This window comes from Schistocerca piceifrons, chromosome 3, assembly GCF_021461385.2.
Source record: "Schistocerca piceifrons isolate TAMUIC-IGC-003096 chromosome 3, iqSchPice1.1, whole genome shotgun sequence".
Classification (NCBI taxonomy): Eukaryota; Metazoa; Arthropoda; class Insecta; order Orthoptera; family Acrididae; genus Schistocerca; species Schistocerca piceifrons.
The window spans coordinates 457,455,295-457,469,695 of record NC_060140.1 but is presented as its reverse complement, the minus strand read 5'-3'; the positions used below and the strand labels follow the sequence as shown (position 1 = coordinate 457,469,695).

At 40.7% G+C, this 14,401-nt stretch overlaps 1 protein-coding gene across 2 annotated transcripts in view; it reads right to left on the bottom strand.

Moving 5' to 3' along the window:
- LOC124787935 (mini-chromosome maintenance complex-binding protein) overlaps positions 1–14,401 on the bottom strand; it is a 74,799-nt gene that overhangs the window by 41,261 nt on the left and 19,137 nt on the right. For both annotated transcript variants that reach the window (XM_047254925.1, XM_047254926.1), the window contains exons 2-5: positions 5,077–5,168; positions 4,658–4,840; positions 4,297–4,398; positions 3,340–3,444 (exon numbers count right to left, since the gene is read on the bottom strand). In XM_047254925.1, the coding sequence (XP_047110881.1) occupies positions 3,340–3,444; positions 4,297–4,398; positions 4,658–4,840; positions 5,077–5,168 (482 nt within the window). The remainder of the gene's footprint in view (positions 1–3,339; positions 3,445–4,296; positions 4,399–4,657; positions 4,841–5,076; positions 5,169–14,401) is intronic.

The window sequence follows — 14,401 nt, the reverse complement described above, 5'->3', positions numbered from 1 at the left end:
TGTATACATGGAAGAACCCTGGAGATACTAAAAGGTATCAGATAGATTATATAATGGTAAGACAGAGATTTAGGAACCAGGTTTTAAACTGTAAGACATTTCCAGGTGCAGATGTGGACTGACCACAATCTATTGGTTATGACCTGTAGATTAAAACTGAAGAAACTGCAAAAAGGTGGGAATTTGAGGAGAAGGGACCTGGACAAACTGAAAGAACCAGAGGTTGTAGAGAGCTTCAGGGAGAGCATAAGGGAACAATTGACAGGAATGGGGAAAGAAATACAGTAGAAGAAAAATGGGTAGCTTTGAGGAAGGAAATAGTGAAGGCAGCAGAGGATCAAGTAGGTAAAAAGGCGAGGGCTAGTAGAAATCCTTGGGTAACAGAAGAAATATTGAATTTAATTAACGAAATGAGAAAATATAAAAATGCAGTAAATGAAGCAGGCAAAAAGAAATACAAACGTCTCAAAAATGAGATCGACAGGAAGTGCAAAACGGCTAAGCAGGGATGGCTAGAGGACAAATGTAAATATGTAGAGGCTTATCTCACTAGGGGTAAGATAGATACTGCCCACAGGAAAATTAAAGTGACCTTTGGAGAAAAGAGAGCCAGTTGTATGAATATCAAGAGCTCAGATGGAAACCCAGTTCTAAACAAAGAAGGAAAAGCAGAAAGGTGGAAGGAGTATATAGAGGGTCTATACAAGGGAGATGTACTCGAGGACAATATTACGGAAATGGAAGAGGATGTAGATGAAGATGAAATGGGAGATAGGATGCTGCGTGAAGAGTTTGACAGAGCACTGAATGACCTGAGTCGAAACAAGGCCCCGCAAGTAGACAACATTCCCTTAGAACTACTGACGGCCTTAAGAAAGCCAGTCCTGACAAAACTCTACCATCTGGTGAGCAAGATGTATGAGACAGGCGAAATACCCTCAGACTTCAAGAAGAATATAATAATTCCAATCCCAAAGAAAACAGGTGTTGACAGATGTGAAAATTACCGAACTATCAGTTTAATAAGTTACAGATGCAAACTACTAACACTAATTCTTTACAGACGAATGGAAAAACTAGTAGAAGCCAACCTCGGGGAAGATCAGTTTGGATTCCGTAGAAATACTGGAACACGTGAGGCAATACTGACCCTACGACTGATCTTAGACGCTAGATTAAGGCAAGGTAACCTACATTTCTAGATTATGTAGACTTAGAGAAAGCTTTTGACAATGTTGACTGGAATACTCTCTTTCAAATTCTGAAGGTGGCAGGGGTAAAATACAGGGAGCGAAAGGGTATTTACAATTTGTACAGAAAGCAGATGGCAGTTATAAGAGTCGAGGGGTATGAAAGGGAAGCAGTGGTTGGGAAGGGAGTGAGACAGGGTTGTAGTCTCTCCCCAATGTTATTCAATCTGTGTATTGAACAAGCAGTAAAGGAAACAAAAGAAAAATTCAGAGTAGGTATTAAAATCCACTTTGAGGTTCGCCGATGACATTGTAATTCTGTCAGAGATAGCAAAGGACTTGGAAGAGCAGTTGAACGGAATGAATAGTGTCTTGAAAGGAGGATATAAGATGATCATCATCAAAAGCAAAACGAGGATAATGGAATGTAGTCGAATCAAGTCGGGTGATGCTGAGGGAATTATATTAGGAAATGAGACACTTAAAGTAGTAAAGGAGTTTTGCTATTTGGGGAGCAAAATAACTGATGATGGTCGAAGTAGAGAGGATATAAAATGTAGACTGGCAATGGCAAGGAAAGTGTTTCTGAAGAAGAGAAATTTGTTAACATCGAGCATAGATTTAAGTGTCAGGAAGTCATTTCTGAAAGTATTTGTGTGGAGTGTAGCCATGTATGGAAGTGAAACATAAACGATAAATAGTTTGGACAAGAAGAGAATAGAAGCTTTTGAAATGTGGTGCTACACAAGAATGCTGAAGATTAGATGGGTAGATCACATAACTAATGAGGAGGTATTGAATAGGATTGGGGAGAAGAGAAGTGGCACAACTTGACTAGAAGAAGGGATCGGTTGGTAGGACATGTGTTGAGGCATCAAGGGATCACCAATCTAGTATTGGAGGGCAGTGTAGTGGGGTAAAAATCATAGAGGGAGACCAAGAGATGAATATACTAAGCAGATTCAGAAGGGTGTAGGTTGCGGTAGGCACTGGGAGATGAAGAAGCTAGCACAGGATAGAGTAGCATGGAGAGCTGCATCAAACCAGTCTCAGGACTGAAGACGACGACAACAACAACAACAACAACAACAACAACAACAACAACAACTGATTTAAGTGATTCATCTGAACTAAAGGGTTAATTACAAAGTAATTCTGTTGGAGCACTGAATAGCTTTGAATGCATGATGGTGCAAGGTTTGATGATTTATGCAAGTGCTGGAAGACCTGCCTCAATTTTATGTACAGAATCCATGTTACATGCAGACTATTGCCATGGGTTGGATAATGTAAACGTGCAAATTTACCAATTTTCTTCCACAAATTGTGTAACAACAGAAAGCTACACATTCTCTCAAAAACTATCACTGAAAACTGTCCCTCCCCCCCCCCCCCCCTTCCACACGCCATATACACAGCTCCATATTCTTCATGGGAACCTCTCTGTTTCCACTCCATAAAGTAGTTCACTTCATGCATGGTTTGACATAACTAGGATACAGTACCAGTTATGATTCATTCAGAAAGTGTGCACTTCTGCCATGGAATGCCTTAGATTTATGCCTTTACGTCCACATGTTCTCATTCACCAAGTTCTCTGATTACCTGTCAAGTTGGTGAGCGTCCAGACAATACTAACTTTGCAAAATTTAAGTTTTTCATACACATTGTACAATTAAAATAGGATCTGCTGATTGTTCCAAATGACAACTAACAATATCACAACTGTTACTGACTGGTCATAATATGGCAAATCGACAAGGTTCAAATATCTTTTACAAAATCTTGCTGTTTAAAAGAGGTGAAGGTTATCAGATGAATATCATCTTCACATCAAAGTCACTGAAGACAGAGCATTAGTGTGTTGGCTGACAGCAGGCCTCAATGAAGGATCCATCCTGGCAGCAATTCAGAGCAACAATGGAATACTGTGTGGCTCGGCAGTGATCTGAAGCATACTCCTCCGAAACAGGTATTCAATGTCTTAATCACTGCTCCGTCTAGTACAGTGTCCTACTTTGGGTCACAAATAAAATTATCATGTCTTATTTATAAACCAACAAAACATGAGAAAGCGTTTCAACAACAATCTCTTCAAATTTTCTGAATGCTTTATAGACTCCAATTACAAATAAAAATTAACAGTTACCTTTATTAAGCAGGCATCGACATCTGACCCTTTCTGACGCTTCGACACAGTTTCAGTATTCTCATCTTCATTAGGCGTCATTATCATTTGCTGATCTCTTAAGTACTTCAAGCAAATTAAGGACAAATACATCCTTTACAAGCAGAATGACATGTCTACATTTCTTTATGACAGAAAGCAGTATGACTGGAAACATTGCAGAATGCTGCAAATACACTAACAATTATAAAACAGACAATATCAAAAAGGTAAAGCTGTCATTAATCCAAGGGTGGTTTGAAGACCACAGAAAAGTTTGGAATGGGCCCAGGCAACTATTTGCTATTATTAATAACCTTGATTATTTTGGTCAAAGACATAAGTGGGTTGGCCTTCAGCTGCAGTAATAATATTTTTCCCCAGAGATGTTTTCAAAACTCTCACTTAGCTTAATTAGGAACAAATTAAGATATCTGTACTTAATGTATGTTCTTTTTTTTTCTTGTCTCAATGTTGCAGAAGAGGTCAGAAATAAATAATTGTTCTCGCACTAGGCTATAGACAACTAGTAACAAATCAGGTAACATATAAAAACCATTTAATTATTGAAAATGAGCAATATGAATAAACTTCCACAGCAAATTTTTCTACTTTTTTAAGTCTGAACTCCACTGTAGGGCAAAGCATCCCAGTGTTTCCTGCTATGAAGACGAGATATAAAGCTTTATTTAATCCATAGAGAAGTACAATACAACCACAAAAAATAGGAATCCAGTCCAAAAGAAGATCAATTAGAAGTTTTATGGACTTTACTCATTTAAAAAAGAAAACAGTTGCAATTTATTATATATCATGTCAAAACTTTTTTTTTTAAAGTACGATTATCTGCTATAAAAGAAGCTCTGAGATTAAAAATACAGACAAAGGTACACAAGTTTTAACAATCTAGGTCTGTTACTCAAATTACTTTAAGGATACATTCACAACCCATGGACTTAGTGTTGGGTCAGTTATACAATACAACTGATGTCGTTCACTGGTAACATTATTTGGAGATTCCTCTACAAGGCGTTCCTCTGACTGAAAAAAGAATGTCAGACATTGATTTTCAGTTACATAGTAAGTTCACAATCAAATCACAGTTAATATTAGTAGCCAGTTTTTTATTCTAAAAAGATTATTTTATTCTAAAAAGATTATTTTATTCTAAAAAGATTATTTTATTCTAAAAAGATTATTTTATTCTAAAAAGATTATTGCTAAGTTTGCTAAAAAATTATGCTGAATCCTAAATAAAAGAAAAAATTACAACAGGAAAGAGTATTATGTAATAGCTCACCCCAATATCTAAAATCTCACAATATCTTCCGGATTTAACTGTTCTGTGTCCATCTGTGTTATTCTGTACTTCATATGAACTCAAGTAGTATTCTGGATCAGGCATGTCGACAATCATACCTTGGAATCGAACCAGTTGATTCTCTTTCAAACATTTCTGTTGTATTCCATTGATCAATGGCAACTGTAAGCATACAAAATATTCATAAGTGGTGTGTTGTCTACATTGTCGTGGTATGGTGGTGAACAAAAATATCAAACGCTTTTAGATGAATACATCCTTAAACACTAAATACTTGCAAAAATAAAATGAAGCATAGTCTCAATTACAAAGTAGAATAAACACTCAAAAGCAGTCAGTACATCCAAGTGCCTGTGTAAGTGGAGAATAAATGACAAATAGAAACACACATAGCTTACCATGTACCAATTTTTGTCCTCTAGCAGGTGATTCTTGCAAAATGGCAAATTTGTTTCACAATATACAGGTGACCACTTTAAAAAATCCAGATCTGTAAAAAATGAAAACAGATATAATTTCACGAAAATATGTTTTTCAAGCCATAAGAATACAGCAGATATGTTTACTTTTTGTCCCTTAGACTGAAATGGAATCTGTAACTGTGTATCTTGCAGTTCACATAAGAAAAATACATAATGTAAGTAGTATATTTTAGTTAATGTTAATCAAGTGTTCATCAAAATCATGTAATGTTACAAAAAAATAAAACAACACTCAAACAGTCTGGAAACAAACAGTAGTAATTAGGTGCAAGTTTGGAGAACATATGAGTGACAGTGGTGCAGGAGGATATGTGAGGTGGAATGAGTAAAAATACATGGAGTACTATAGTGATGATCAAGTTCAATGAAAACGTAATCACCACCACCACTACAACCACCATCTTCATGGTCCAAATAGAGTAAGATTCACACACTGTCATGGATGACACTGCATACACTCATCTGATTCTTGTATAATGATATGAGATGATCTTGGAGAATACCTTAAGTTTATCATGGTGTAGCACAGACGCAGTAAATCGAAGGAAGGTAACTACAATATTTTGTGAAAACTGAAGCAGAATGAGGAAATCATGGAATTTACACAGATCTCAAAGATAGTTAAAGCAAGGTACAGCAAAGTAAATGATTCGAACAACAGACCTGTAGTCCATGCAAGGATTGATTATGTCTTATTAAGAGCTGTCAGGCAAAAATCAAACAAAGGAAAATCCAGGGTGGAATGTAACAATACCAGAGAAGGAAAGTTGCTACTCACCATATAGCGGAGATGCTGAGTCTCGATAGGCACAATAAAAAGATTCACACAATTAATTAATAATTATTGTGCCTATCGCAACTCAGCATCTCCGCTATATGGTATTGTTATTAAGAGCTGTGTCTCATGTAAGTATACTGGGCTGCATAACTTATAATTGCATACAATTACCTGCCAACAGCAAGAGAGAAAAAAATCATCATTACGCTTGTCAATGTAAGAGGGAACCACATTGATAAATTGGAGAATTTGAATGGGAAAGGATGGTTAGCCCTTTGTGAATATGATTTGTCATTACCGGGTGCAATGTTACAGTAGGAATAATGTTACATTTAGTAATGCAGCACTACAAAACATAATGTAATTTCAGTATTGGATGTCAAAAACCTCATCTGCATGGCAGTGATGGTCCACACTGCTTCCATTGGAGCAACTCTACAACACTAGAAACACACACACACACACACACACACACACACACACACACACACACACAGATTCTAATGAAATACACGTTTCATACACAGCACTAACAAAACACTGCTGGATACTTCCACAAAAGATGTGATTCAGTGTCACATAAGCGGTTATCATAATTATATAGATTGGCTTACATCAGATAAGCTTCACACAACATCGTGTGAAACCGAGTTTCTGTAGCCTGCAATTCATCGTTGCGACCGGGTGACCACAGTCAAAAATATAACAACATGGCTCAGTGTTGTACGTTGTGCAATGGTTAGTGTATTAACCTGCAATGCTAAAGGTTGTAAGTTCAGAGTTCGGCAAATATCATGAAATTTTTGTGTTCCTGAATCCAATAAAATGAGTTTAATTATCATTTTTATTCAATTAATTGGTTTAAATGTAATTTTTTATTTCTAATTCTTTGCCACATCATTTTCATCATTATATCGACTTTTTTATTTGCTCTTATTTTTCTAGCTATTATTCTCTTTTCGTCTGGAATATGCCTGTGTCATCTATAATCTGCAACCAAGCGCCAACGAGGCCTGCTCTTCGGTTGGTAATGTGGGAGCTCATGTAGCCAGTGAGAAGTTTCTGGTAACCACTGATAGCAAAAAAATTAAAGTTTCCTTTTAGTGCTGAAACTGAACTTTTTCTGTCTTCAGTTTGCTCATAGAGGTTAGCTTTAATAGCCTTGAACAAAGCAATCGCGATTTCTGTTCTTCTGCAGATTGCTGACTGCCGCTTTCTTGGATACATTACATATCGTGAGACTGTAGTTAGTTCCAGACAAGTATAAATTCAGAGCTACAAAACATGTCTCCTGCCGCAGTTCAGTCACCGGTCACTTAAAATCAGCTATTGACAGAACATATCACTTTTTTGGCCTTCCAATATTACTCTACATTACACATTAACAGCATTTGTGAGATGCCTTGGTATGTCTGTTTGTGTATTACCTATAAGTGAGTGTTAGCCAGTGGTCGATGTGGCATCATCATGGGAGCGGGGGATAGCAGGGTAGGGGGTGGAGGAGTATAAAATGCTGCTGGGAGTTTGCAGAGACAATGGGGAATAGGGCAGCTAGATGCAGTCGAGAAATTAGATGGAGGAAGGAGAAATGGGGGGTAGCAGAAAAGGAGTGAAATAAAAAATTGATGGAATAGGGCTGTGTAGTACTGCAATGGGAACAGGGAAGGGCTAAATGGACCCAATGACTAATGAAGGTTGAGGCCATGATGATTACAGGAATGTAGAATATATTGCAGCGAGAGTTTCAACCTGCATAACTCAGAAAAGCTGGTGTTGGTGGGAAGGATTCAGATGGCACAGGCTGTGAAGCAGTCACTGAAACAAAGGACATCATGCTGGGCGGTGTGCACAACGACAGGGTGGTCCAGTTGTTTCTTGACCCAGCTTGTTGGTGGCCAGTCATGCAGACAGACAGCCCGTTGGTTGTCATGTGCACATAGAATGCAGCACAGTGGTTGCAGCTTAGCTTGAAGATCACATGACTAGAGCAGGCGGTGGTGGGAGGATGTATGGGACAAATCTTGCACTTGGGTCTATTACGGAGATATGAGCAATGAGACAAGAGGTTGGGAGCACGGATAGTGTTGGGATGGACACTGATATTGTGTAGGTTCAATGGGTGGCAGAATACCACTGTGGAGGGAAGGGATGGATAGTGGGTACGACATTTCTCATTTCAGGGCACGACGCAAGGTAGTCGAAGCAACTGGATTACATTTCCCGCTAGGGTTTCGCTTACCTCTCGTCGTGCCCTGAAAAGAGAACTGTCCTACCCGCTATCCTTCCCACACCCTCCCACAGTGGTATTCTGCTGCTCACCAGACCTACACAATATCCTTGTCCATCCCTACACATCCTGTGTTCCCAAAACTTTGACTCATGACTCATATCCCTATGATAGACCTACATGAAAGATCTGTCCCATACATCCTCCCACCACTACCACCTCCTCCTCCTCCTCCTCCTCCTCCTCCTCCTCCTACAAACTGTGGCCACTAAACAACTGAGCCACCTGTTGCTGAGCACGACGTCCAACATGGTTTCTTTCATTTCAATAACTGCTTCACAGCCTGTGCCATCTGGATCCTTCCCCCCCCCCCCCCCCCCACACACACACACACACACACACACACACACACACACACACACACACACCAGCTGAATTGCACAGGTGGGAACTCTCCTTGCAATATCTTATGTTCCCGTAACCCTCCTGACCTCGACTCATTAGTCATTGGCCTTACCCATCTAGCCCTCCCCTATTCATTGCAGCACTAAACAGCCCTCTATTCCACCAATGAACCTATTCTTTTTACTTCTCCCATTTTCCGCTAACCCCCCACCCCTTTTCCCCCGGCCTCCATCTATCCTCCCAACTGCACTTTGCTGCCCTACTCTCCACCAACCCTGCACGCTCCCAACAACACTTTACCCTCCCCCACCCCTACCCTGCTATACCTCCCCCTCTCCACCCCAACCTCCTCACCCACACCCAGTTCCCTCTCCCATGATGCACTGCTGCTGTCTGGCTCCAGCTGCCAGAGACTGTGGTCGTCTGTGTGTGTGTGTGTGTGTGTGTGTGTGTGTGTGTGTGTGTGTGTGTGTGTGTGTGTGTGTGTGTGTGTGCGCGCGCGCGCGTGCGTGCGTGTGAGCGCGCGCGCGCACGTGCATATGCATGACCGCATTTTATTTATTTATTTATTTGTTTATTTTTTGGACAAATGCCTTGTTTGCCGAAAGCTAACTTTTTGACAGTCTTTTTGTTGTGCCTTTCTGCAACTTAGCGTCTCCGCTATATGGTGAGTAGCAACTATCGTTTCAATTTTATTGTTACATTCCATCCTGGATCTTCCATTGCTAGATTTCTACTAATCATATAGAGGAAATGCCGTGTCTCAGACAGGCTCAACAAAAAGACTGCTATACATATAAACTTTCCATTAAAAGGTCTGCTCCAAAAATACACAATCACCACTCATATTCTCATGACTACTCTCTCTCTCTGTTTCTAATATACACAAGGACAACACACAGACTAAATCTGGCCACTGAGGCCAGCCTATGTACAGCAGCAATTGCACCTGATGGGAGAAATTGCACGTGGGTTATGGGAGTAAGGAGGAGGCTGAGGTGGAGAGAGGGAGGTGTATCAGAGTAACAGAAAAGAAGAAGAGGAGGGGAAAACAAATAGTGGGTGCATTGGTGAAATAGAAGGCAGTGTAGTACTGGGAGCAGAGAATGCAAATGGTAGGTGAAGAACACTGAATAGCAAAGGCTGAGGCCAGGGAGGTTATGGGAATGTAGAATGTACTGCAGGGAGATTTTCTACCCACGCAATTCAGAACAGCTAGTATTGGTAGGGAGGATGGCACAGGATATGAAGCAGTCGATAAAGTGAAGCACATTGTGTTGGGCAGCGTGTTCAGGAACTGAGTGGTCCAGCTGTCTCTTGGCCACAGTTTGTCAGTGGCTATTCATGTAGACAGAAAGCACAGGGCTCCAGCTTAGTTTGTAGACCATATCTCCTTTCACAGGTAGCCTTGCCTTTAATGGGATAGGAGATACCTGAGACCAGACTGGAGTAGCTGGTTGTGGAAGGATGTATCAGACAGGTATTGCATCTAGGTCTACTACAAGGAAATTAGCCATGAGACAAGGGGGTTGAGAGTATGGGTGTAATACGGCTGGGCAAAGATATTCCGTAGGTTTGGTGGGTGGCATAATATCACTGTTGGTGAGGTTGGGAAGGTAGTGAGTAGGATGTTCACTAAGGGTGGCTAGGCTATATGGAAGGGACTTGGGCAACTAACTATGTGGAGGTACTGTTGGTGGTTAGTAGATACCGACAGGCCATACTTGAGGTGGAGGTCAACATCGAGGACAGTGGCTTGTTAGGCTGAGGTGAATCAGGTGAAATGAAGGTGTAGAAGGTACTGAGGTGGAGGAATGTGGATAGGATGTCCTCACTCTTGGTCCAAATCACAAAGACGTCATCAATGAATCTAAACCAGGAGAGAGTTTTGGATTTCTGGGTGGTTAGTAAGGATTTCTCTAGATCGTCCACAAATTCATTGGCATAGGATGGTGCAATGTGGGTGCCCTTCACTGTACCACAGGTTGGTTTGTAGATCATGCCTTCAAAGAAGAAGTAATCAGGAAGGAGGTTGTAGGTTTGGAGTCAGTTGGGCACTCAGCACGGTAGCGTCCAATAGCGGCAAGGCCATGGGTTTTAGGGATGTTAGTATAGAGGGAGATGGTAGCATCAATAGGGACAAGCAGAGCATAGTGTGCTAAACGAACACGAACTGTGGAGAATCGGTGGAGGAAATGGTTGGTGTCCTTCATATAGGAGAGTAAATTACGGGTAATAGGCCAAAGGTGTTGGGCCTGTGAGAACAGAGATTATCTCAGCGAGGACACAGTAACTGGCCACAACGGGGCATCCTAAATGGTTGAGTTTACAGACTTTCCAAAGCATGTACAAGGTATGAGGGCGAGAAATGGTAGAGGTGAGGGGACAGATGGACTCGGGTAGGGTCCAGAACCCTACCCCAGAGGTAGGCCTGATTTATACTCTCACCTGCAGACAAAGGCTCCATCACTGTGGTTTTGAACCAGAGGCATCACCTAGTGGAGGGATTTGTCAGATTCGTCCACGTACAAACCCTGCCACCATTTCAGAATTCCAACAGAATCTACAGTCTCTCCTCAAATCCTTAGGCCCATGCCACATCTTACCCAAATCTGCCTCCCTCCTCACCCCTACCACTTCCCACACTCCCACTTTCTACATGCTTCCTAAAGTCCATAAACCCAACCACCTCGGATGCTCCACTGCAGTCGTTTACTGTGCCCCCACTGAGAGAACCTCTGCTCTCATACACTAATACCTTTAGCTTATTATCCATAACTTATCCTCCTACATAAAAGACACCAACCATTTTCTCCGCTGACTCTCCACAGTTCCTGTTCCTTTACCATATGGCATTCTGCTCATCCCTAATGATGCCACCACCACCTCCTTCTACACTAACATTAGCAATGTCCATGGCATTGCCACTACCAAATACTACCTTTCCCAATGCCTGACCGACTCCAAACCCTCAATCTTTTTCCCTGTCACCATGACTGACTATATCCTCACCCAAAATTACTTCTCCTTTGAGGACATCACCTACAAGGGCACCATGCTATGCCAATTTATTTATGGCCATCTATAGGAATCCTTCCTAACCACCCAAACCCTTTCCTGGGTCACATTCAATGATGACACTTCGTGATATGGACCAAGGATGTGGGCACCCTACCCACATTTCTCCAGAATCTCAACACCTTTTCCCCTGTTCTTATCAGAACAGTTGCAGAAGCAACAAAAAAAAAAAAAAAAGCATGCCAAATTTAAAAGAATGCAAAATCCCCAAGGCTGCCAACGTTTTACAGAAGCTTGAAATGTAACCCAAACTTCAATGCAAGATGCCTTTAATAGTTTCTACAACAAAACTATCTGAAATATGGCAGAAAATCCAAAGAGATTCTGGTTGTATGTGAAGTACACCAGCACCAAGAAACAACACGCTCACTGTGCAATAGTGATGGAAATGTTACAGATGACTGTGCCACTAAAGTGGAGTTACTAAATACTGTTTTCCAAAATTCCTTCACCAAAGAAAAATCTAATGAATTACAGACCTGTCTCACTGATGGTGATTTGTTGTATGATTTCGGAAAACATATTGTGTTTGAGCATTATGAATTACCTCGAGGAACTGTTGATACACAGTCAGTACGGATTCAGAAAATATTGTTCTCGTGAAAAACAACCAGCACTTTATTCACTTGAAGTAATGAATGCCATCGACGGGGGATGATTCTACATTTCTAGATTTCTGAAAGGCTTTTGATATCATTCCTCACAAGTGGCTCCAAATCACATTGCATTTCTATGGAATATTGTCTCAGTTGTGAGACTGGATTTGTAATTTCCTGTCACAAAGTTCACAGTTTGTAGCAAATGACAGAAAGTTGACAAGTAAAACAGAGGAGATATCTGGCGTTCCTCAAGGAAGTGTTAATAGTTCCTCTGCTGCTCCTAATCTATATAAACAATTTAGGACGCAATCTGAGTAACCCTCTTAGATTTTTCTGTACCTGACTGGTGCAGAAAGCGCCAATTGACTCTAAATAATGTAAAGTGTGAAGGCATCCACATGAGTACTAAAAGGAAAGCACTACATTTCAATTGCACATTAAATGACACAAATCTAAATGCTGTGAATTAACCTAAATACTTATGGATTACAGATAGGAATATCTTAAATTGGAGCATCACATAGACAATGTTGTGGAGAAAGCTCCTCAGACTGTTTTACTGGAAGAACACTTGGAAGTTTCAATAGGTTCGTGAAAGAGACTGTCTACACTACACTTGTCCATCCCCTGCTGGAGTACTGCTGTCTGGCAAGGGATCCTTACCGGATAAGATTTATGGACATTGAAAAATTCAAGGAAAGGCAGCTTGTTTTGCATTACCTCAAAATATGTGAAAGAGTGCCACAGATATGAGATGTGAGTTGAGGTGGCAATCATTTAAAAAAAGGAGAGAGAGTCTTTTGCTGCAGCAAGATCTTTTCATGAAACTTAAATCTTAAATGTTCTCCTCCAAATGTGAAAATATTTTGTCCCCCCCCCCCCCCACCTACAAAGAAAGAAATGGTCATTGTAACAAAATAACAGAAATCAATCACAGCTCATATGGTAAAGACACACTATAACTACAACTGTGAGAAAATGTTTAAAACTAGGTGGGTCATCTGTTGTGCTACACTATCAACTCTGAAGAGGACATCCTTTCTCAAATGGACGGGAACCCAGTGATCAGTATTCTGAAAATGATATGGGCTTCTATGGCACGCACAGGTTACTGCTCACCGTCTCTCTTGTTTGCATACTGTGAAGTGGAAGATACGAAAGTGATCCTGTCTTTAAACTTATGTTACATCTAAACAGTACATTTCTAGACATCAAGTTCCTTATCAAAACTTTATCTACTAAGTCCGCTCAACAGCCCCTGGAAGCCTGGAGTAGGAATTGTGAAACATCCTGCGTTTCTAAGAGTTGCGACAGCTATTGCTAATATATATATATCTAAACTTCTTCCCTGAAGGTTCTCTTTCTTAAAGAGATTTATAGAACACAATAAATGAATAAATAAGTTGGCTGGTTGGAGGATGGGAAGGCGGGTATGGGGTAAGGCACCAAACACATTCGTGAGTCCCTTGATCCAAGAGGTTTTTTGTTATGGTTTTAGGGCGCAAAACTACTATGGTCATTAGCGCCCGGATCCAAGAGTTGTGCATCCAGAAGTAAAGACATTTACTGAGAATGTTTTCTGATCTAGTTGGGAGATTGATAACAGTAAAAGTGAGAAAGCTAAAAACATAATGGACATCTTTCATGCCACAACAACAGCCCAAGATGAAGGAAATGCGGAAATCAGCAGCTGGGAATCCCCAAGACCCCACATGTAACAGAAAACGTCTCACCCACTCTCTCACTGCTGGCCATTTCATTCAAGAGTACCCACTATTAAAAAGAGTGCGACACCCAGAATAGAAAATTGGACACAGCAGAAAGGAGCCAAACCGAATCTAAATGCGATCAAATAGAGCAAAAGAGAGATGAAAGAGTAGCATAGTCAAGGAGGTAGAGTTGGGGAACACCCAGACTAAGTATACAGCAGGAGACACCCCATGCCCAACCAAGCTGCCCCTGCTCCAGAGGTAGATTAAAACCTTTTAACAGAATAAAAACTACTTTAACAGAGAAAACTGGACTAGATCAACCACCCCTAAATCATTGGCCAATATTTGAAGCAATGAGTCTGGGATTCCATACTTAGCCTGGAGGGCCAAAAGGGGGCATAATGAATGAATAAAAGTAAATTCTTACACTGACAATGTGACA